Here is an 8007-nt window from a genome sequence, read left to right on the forward strand (position 1 = left end):
ATTATTATTATTATTATTATTATATAGTATAATGTTTTTTTAATCTGTCCATTCGAATGGATGGAAAATCTGAACATGATAAACCACATTATAGTGAAAATTACAATAAATAGTTTAAAGAAACCTTTTTCTGTAATACAAACATGAGTAGACGGTTAACATATATCAATATAAAAGTGCTGCTTTAAAACACATTGCATATATAATTTGTATTATTACATTAAAAATGTAAAAATGAAATATTTTCTGGAGATGAGTCTCCTGAGTTGTATATTAACTGTATGATACATTATAAGCTGATTGTATTATTAGAAAATCAAATCCAAACAGTCAGAATAAATTATAAAGTCTTTCCTTATTTATTTCACTTCAGGTGGCATTAAGAGATCCTCCAGCCATTCCAATGGATAGATTTATTTTTTTTTAATCCTGAGTAAAAGCTATAAATCTTTTAAATTATATTCTGACATGTATAAGTAATACATGATCTCGTGTTTACTTTAAACACAGTTTAAACACAAATGGTGTACTTTAATAATATGAATAATACATTAAAATGTTCCCTGCGCTTCCTCTTTGGCTTACAGTCGGCCATGCTTCTTGAAAAGGGGGTGTGGCTATAATGCAGGCCACTTTAGATGATGTGGAGCACTGTGATTGGCTTTTAGACATCCAATTAAATAAGTATTTTTTAAATGTGTCAGATGACAGAAATCATAGATCCACACATAAAAAGTTATGTCCATAGGAATGGACAGGGGATGTGTCTAATTTTGATGTACTTTAAATTAATAATGCTCCTTTATACTTTTAATTAACTCTTTTTCAGAGGGAAATATTTTACGTTTTACTCCTCTACATTTATTTGACAGCTGTAGTTACCTTGCAGATTATGATTCCACACACAAAAGATTTGATAATCTTAAAGAAAACGACATAATAGAAGTAAAAAATTAGCACCACAAAAACCAACTACAATTAAAATGCTTTAAGATGATACATTTCAAAAGGGTTGGCAATTAATTTTCTGTAGATCTTACTGTTTCAGATCAACACAACTTTCCTTAATCACAATGTCACCAGCCTTATACACAGTAAGTACCAGGATGTTCTGTGTGTAGGCTAAGGCCTGTAGAAACACCAGGATGTAGAGCGTGATCTGTTAACATTCTGTGGTGGTGGCTGCAGGAAACTGATCTCCCCTGCAGTCCCACACTGTCAGCTATACAGACATACTCCACGGTGACACCTCTGATAATCAAAGCTTTGTCTGGGTCTTAAAAGGACGTACTTGAACAACAGCGAGACCAGAGGCCCTCTTTGCTGTAATGGCCTTTGGACATCAATATTTAAATCTTACATCTCTGTTGTGATTAGAATGCTGCCTTTCTCTGTTTTTTTCACCCCTCTCTCTCCTGAAACAACAAGGTGGGGGTGAAAAAAGGCTGAAATCAATGATCTTTGAGTCTAAACTAGATTCCTAAGCAGTTTGCCACTCTCAGCAGCAAGATAAGATAAACTCTCTTTGACCTAAGAGATGAAGTTGCCATGACGATCAGGGAGTCCACTTTCTCTATTGATATTTTGCTGATGTAACAACAAATGGAACTAGATCCTGCTCTTGATAATGGTGATTAATTAATACCAATATTGATCCCTACAAGCAAGAGACAAGGCTATTAACTTAAAGCAGGCTGAAAGTCAATTGTTACCTGGGGCTCAATGGGCATCATTGATATAAAATCTAAATAAACCGAGAGGAATACGGTCAGGGGCTGAAATAAAAAAAAAAGAACAGACAATACACAACCAGTAGAAGCAGTAAGTTTTTTTTGTTTTGATCTGCACTTATTTCTAAAATTAACATTTTGTTCACATCGGTGACAGTTACAGTGGCTGAATTAAAACACAATGGTGACAGCTTGCACCGGCGGTTATTGGAATAATAGCAGTGGAATTCAGGAAAGAGGAAGATAAAGAGGAAACTGCGTGAGGAAGTGACCTCCACCTTTGCAGCAACCCTGCCCACATTTCACACTGCTGTCCAGGCACTGCAGGCTACAGCGACAGAGAGGGCAGGATTAGGCACCGTCAGTCCATCGCCTGCCAACCCCGGCTCATCCAACACATCACACAGCACTGTTTTGAACAAAGGAAACAGCAGCTGCTATACATTCCTCTCCCTATAGCTGCAGAGCCTGTGACATAAGCAGTAATAGCAGCGTAGTAAAATACTTTCGCTCTACAAGAAACATTGTACTTTAGACACAATAGAAAAAACATTACAAGAAGATGACATTCATCTGCATTGTTGTTTTGTGTCAAAAGTGAGGAGGCAATTGGGGATCCTTCAGCTAAGACGAGGCAACGGCACAAGCTGTTATTGGCAGGGAACAGATGTTTGAGGGAAAGTTGGCATTCAACAACCATTCTTCTTCTGACAGAAATCAACAAGAGAAACACAAGAGACAAGTCGTGATTGTCACCCAATGAAAGAGAAACCCTTAAATATACAGGGAGGCTGGCATGCAAACATTTTTTGATTTTACACCCCCAAAACATCTGACTGCTGGAGTTGCCAGCGATTGTGGGCCAAGGGTGAAACGCAGCGTATACGACTTCCACAGCATCAGCACGCTTTTCCTTATATAAGAAAGCAAAGCTAAGTTGGAGTGAAAAAAAAATAGAAAAAAAATATGGACGAGAAGTCTGTTCCCTGCGAAGGAAAAAATGCATCAAGCTAACAGCTCCGATCTCGCCGCTAAAACACATAGACACATGCTCGTCGCACATACTGTACATGCACCAATGTATACACAAGCAAACACACACACATTCAGATACAGGATGTTGGCAGTCAATTCAGTAAACACTCCCCTTATCCCTTACTACTGTAATCTGCCTCTGATAAATGCCCCTCAAAGATAGAAATGTCACCTGATATGGTAAACAGTATGCTGACGTTATATAAAGTGGCCTTATGCTAAGGAGTTGTAGAGATTAACTGTAGAGCGGAGATGGAAAAAATAGTCTCTATGATAAAAAACAGACTTTTAGCTCTCGCAGAGAACCTTGTTTGGCTGTTGTTCTGTGCCAAACTGACTAGTTGAGAAAAACAGGGAGCTAATTTTAATAATCCCAGGGTTGTATGTGCATTTTATTAGATTTAAGGTAAGTTGGTGGTCAGTATAAATGTCACAAATAAACAACCACAAAACATTTTTCTCAAAGGTCTGAATATGAAATATATTAGTAAAAGAAAAACAATATTTACCAAAGCATCACTAGTCCCTGTTCCAACTTTATCCACAAGGTATTATGGGTAAAAATAAAAATAACAAAAAGGCATTACTGTACAGTGCAGTGGAGCAGCTTTACAGATGTAAGATCACTATCACATGAGTAGATTAGGCATTTGGACAGTATGACATAGTGGTAAGCTGTGGGGACTTGTGCACTTGCCGCTCGGGTGCTGCACAAAGTTACAGTAAAAGAGCAGTATAATCACTACAGTATGGTGCTGGATTCTGGTTGGACAATGTCGAGTAAAAGGAAGCAACATGAATTCTCAGACGGTCCATATGGTGAAGACAACAGTAAAGGGGAGAGCACTAAGTCAGTTTAATAAGCACATTTGACATTAGATGTCCGCCCATGGCCTCAGAGGGCCGCTTCAATATGTTCCCATAAACACTGGCGGAGGCACACTCCCTACATCATCCAGATTCCCCTTTACGCCGAGAAACTTTGGGGGGCAATTTTACAGAAAAATTACTCGGAGGGGCCTGGTTTCAATTCAGCCTGTTCATATCTTTCCTTCCTATTAAGCATCAAAATGTTCTCCTCTCAGTACGAATAGAGGTATGGACACCACCAGCAGCCGGGGAGAGGCGATGGGGGGAGGGAGGGGGGGAGGGAGGGAGGAGGTACAGGGAGGAAAAGGAGGGAGGGAGAAGAGAGGATAGAGGGAGCTTGGTGGAATTCACACATCATATTACAGCAGCTAATCGCAATCCGCAGAGCATCAGCGATATTTTCATCATTCCTGTCAAATTCTACTGACCCGCCTTGGAACGGCTAACAATCTGGGCAATTTATTGGCATATTGGCACGGGGTGATAAGGCTAAAAACAACAGCAGCTAGCAGCTGGCCCTGGGAGATGAGCTGATAACATTGATATGTGCTCCCACACAAAACACCTCCACCACTATCTCCTCTTTCTATCAAACTCTTATTACAATAAAAGTGTATGGGGTTTTTCATTTTCTTGGAAAAAGCAACAAGGGGAGGGGGATACAGAAAGGGGGGCAGGGATATATATTTATTTATATATATATAAAAAAAATCAGATGTAACGTTTCACAGAAAAAAAACAAGGGGGAAAATACATAATTTATCACTGTATTATCGGGATATCCAGGCAGCCTAATCAAGGAGCACTGAGTGACTATTTTTTGCCTTATCATCCAAAGTGGTGGAAACGGAGAAGGAATTATCAGCCAGCTGCAGATTGCTGGGCTGGAATTTTAATGGTAATAATCGGGTTTCTGATGGTATATCTTCTCTGCTTATCTTTCCCATTATCTGGCCTTATCTCCCCAGTCATCGGAGCAAATTAATGGTGCTCTTTCAGCATCGCCTTTTTATCACCGCTCAGAGAGCACCCAAGGGGAAAGAATAAGCAAAATATTAAAATACTGCATAAATCACAATTTTAGATAACGGTCCAATGTATGCAGGAGGAGGGGGGGGAACTGCGCCCAACAACCTTTTTGTCCTTTAGAATGACTGTCTGTGCTGACTTTCTGTGCAGTGCCTCCTCTGCCTTTTTTCCCAGAGTTCCCGGGGTAGAGAGAGAGAGCATCTAGGCTCCTCGTGACCTTTCTGTTTCTAACTGGAGCTTGATTATACAACTGCACACACCGGCCCCATATTAACAAGATCTTTACACACGACGTACTAATTCACACAAGGCCAGGTCACAAAGCGGAACACAAACGTTAAGACTTCCTTTGCTCGACAACAAAATTTGGATGCTACGATGGGATTGGTCCAAATATGAGTGGGCCTAAAACGTCATACGTCGTCGTGTTTCTTTGTTGATTAGAAGTGGTTGCGGGTTTGTGGTGGATGCCAGCATAAACCGAAATATGAAGTCAAAAACAAAAGAATGTTTCTGCAAAATAATTAATTTCATTTAGAGTTTGGGGACACTATGCTGTTTCAAACTGTTCTAAACTGAGAAATTAGTGCAAAAAGAATGTAAAAAAAACCAAAATATTTTTAATCATGCATCTTTCCCTATAGTGTAAAAAATAAAATGTTAAATTGGCTGATCTAAAAATGTTGTTGTTGTTGTTGTTAAATACTGTAATAAAATGCTCAGTTAATAATTTATGAAAATAATAATAAATCGTAATTTCTTTACCTGAAAGAGTAAGAAATAAATCCAGTCCAACAAGATTGCCATAAAAACTTACATAAATATTTAAGAGGTGAAACAATAATAATTACATGTAAAAACGTGATGCCACACAAATCTCTTGTGTCGCAGAATCTGTCTCACACAAATGTATTAAAAAGCTCTTGTATACCAACATGCACATGCCTTCATGAATTCATGCATGTGAGCTCACACACACATGCAAACATATACACCCACACATGGACACACACACGTACAATTTTTGCCTCAGTTATAATTCTCCATAATAACTCGAAGCACACATAAACAGTGTCATGATCCAAGAGAAATCAGCGGAAGTGGTTGGATATTTGATATTTTGACCCCAAAGTAACCACAGTCTGTTTTTAGCCTGTTACAGTAGCAGCCACAGCACACAGTGGACAAACTGAACACACACACACTGTACACACACTGTCAGCTGGATTTCAGATGTGAGTGTGTTTATGTCCAGGTGCTTGTGTGTGTGTGTTTGCAAATCCCCACAAATTTTAAAAATGAATCTATAAAATATCTTTAAAATCATTAAAATTCTGAAAAGTTGTTTAAAACCTTTCATAAAAATATATTCATTATGAGTAAAATTCAAGAATGTGAATATGACACACTTTTGAATTATTATACATCACAAGGTTGTACTTTAATAATATTGTTTGTGCCTTAAAAACAAACAGTATTCCTCTAAATTTCAGGTTAAATTTAAATTTAAATTTGACAATTAAACATGTACAAACTAGTTTGCTGTGACACAAAATAAACACTTTCCTTGTACAATTCAAATAAATCTAAATTAAAACATGCCATAACTTGCCACAGTTTTGCTCTATTAAAGTCATACCAGCAGGCACAGCTATAAACACTGCTCATCAATATTTATATGGTGTATGTGCTGTATTATGAAGTTTGAAAAAGTGTGTGTGTACACACACCTGCAGGTGAGTGTGGAAAAAAATGTGAGTGTATGTGTATGTGTGTGTGTGTGTGTGTGTGAGAGAGAGAGAGAGACAGACACACACACACACACACACACACACACACACGTGTCTATGTGCTACAAATAAAAACATTTAATAGCAATATAATTTAAAAACAAATCGGCCTTTTAGAGTAACCTCATGCTACAGATTGAACATCTATTACGGGCCTATACTGTAGAATTTCTGGTGATTAGTTAGCGTTAAAAGCTTTACTCTGCACCCCAGTCAAAGTGATGCACTGTCTCAGACACTATTTTGATGAAAACTAGAATAGTCACATGAAACAAACAAGAAAAATAAGTTGATTTTGCTACAACTTGGCAGCAGCGGTGAAACTTTTGAGCCAGCAGCACCGTGGGATTTGGATTGTAAATCATCTCTGCAGAAACACAACCTATCTGCGGAGGGAGACTGGAGCGTATGGACCGTGACAGGCAACACATGAGTGGCGATAGTTGAGCGCTGCTGAATCAGCTTCACTGTGGTCACTATCATTACAATATTCTGCAAAACTCTAATAAGCTTGGAGACGCGCTGTAGCGGCGACACCACATTAAAAGAAAAGAGAGAAAAACTTACGTTTGATCTGCCTGGGGTTGCTCTGCTTCCTTCGGGACATGCCTGCTGTGCGGCTGGTCAGTGAATCCAGGTGTAGTACTGACAGATCGATAGGTTCTGGTTCATCCAAGCAGCCGGGTTTTGGGTTTTTGTCTGGTGGAAATTGAGAAAGAAAAAGAAGAAGGGGGGCACCGGTACTTTTTACGCACAAGTCTATCGTTCCGTCTGTCTTTCCTTTATCTTTCTCGTTTCTCTGGCTCTGGCTCTGGCTTTCTCTCTCTCTCTCTCTCGCATACACACACATACACACACACACCCGAGAATACACACCCTCCCTCTCTCTCTCTCTCCCTCTCTCTCTCTCTCACTCTTTCTCAGCACCGTTCTCCGTGATGAGGCTGCGCTTCGCCGCGATCCGCACGGACTGACTGGGGAGGTGAAAGCGTTTCGCGCTTTTGTTTGAAGATAAGGTTTGTTCCTCCCCGGGTACCGTAGCCGCAGCTTGGTGAACTTCACTTGATCCACAATTACTTTAACTTCCAGTTATTAATTAGCGTCGGCCCTTAATTAGCGCCCGTGATTTTTGGGGGTAAATATAAACGGAGATTGAGACAAAACTGAGCAGCAGCCGGTGATCATCACAGTCACAATATACACAATAAAATCATTTGCGACCACTTTGTCTCAGATAAACTATTTTTTTCTTGCACCTGTTTTTTTAAAGAACCGATTTTCCATTAGTTTGGAGCTACTTTAAAATGATCTTTAATATTAATGTATTTTTTTGTTGTTGCAGAAATTAGAGATTTAGGGGGAACCCTCCACTATTGCACCAGGGTAATTTTATTCTGGTCATTTTACCAAATCTGCACCTTTATTAGTTAAACACTCCAGGATTAGCTCTATTGCATTTTTGCTACTCATTCCCCCATAATGCACTCTGAGAGTTAATCTAGATTAAGATGCCATGACCTCAGATGACTTCTGGCCAAAAGCAGTCTGGATTT

The 8007-nt window shown here is 39.2% G+C and overlaps 1 protein-coding gene across 1 annotated transcript in view; it reads right to left on the reverse strand.

Moving 5' to 3' along the window:
* Positions 1–7354, reverse strand: part of zfpm2a (zinc finger protein, FOG family member 2a) — a 128504-nt gene extending 121150 nt beyond the window's left edge. The window contains exon 1 of the mRNA XM_059338729.1: positions 7022–7354. Coding sequence (XP_059194712.1) covers positions 7022–7304 — 283 coding nt within the window. The 5' untranslated portion in view covers positions 7305–7354. The remainder of the gene's footprint in view (positions 1–7021) is intronic.
* Between the last annotated feature and the right edge of the window lie 653 nt (positions 7355–8007).

The sequence above is a fragment of the Centropristis striata genome, chromosome 8 (assembly GCF_030273125.1).
Source record: "Centropristis striata isolate RG_2023a ecotype Rhode Island chromosome 8, C.striata_1.0, whole genome shotgun sequence".
Classification (NCBI taxonomy): Eukaryota; Metazoa; Chordata; class Actinopteri; order Perciformes; family Serranidae; genus Centropristis; species Centropristis striata.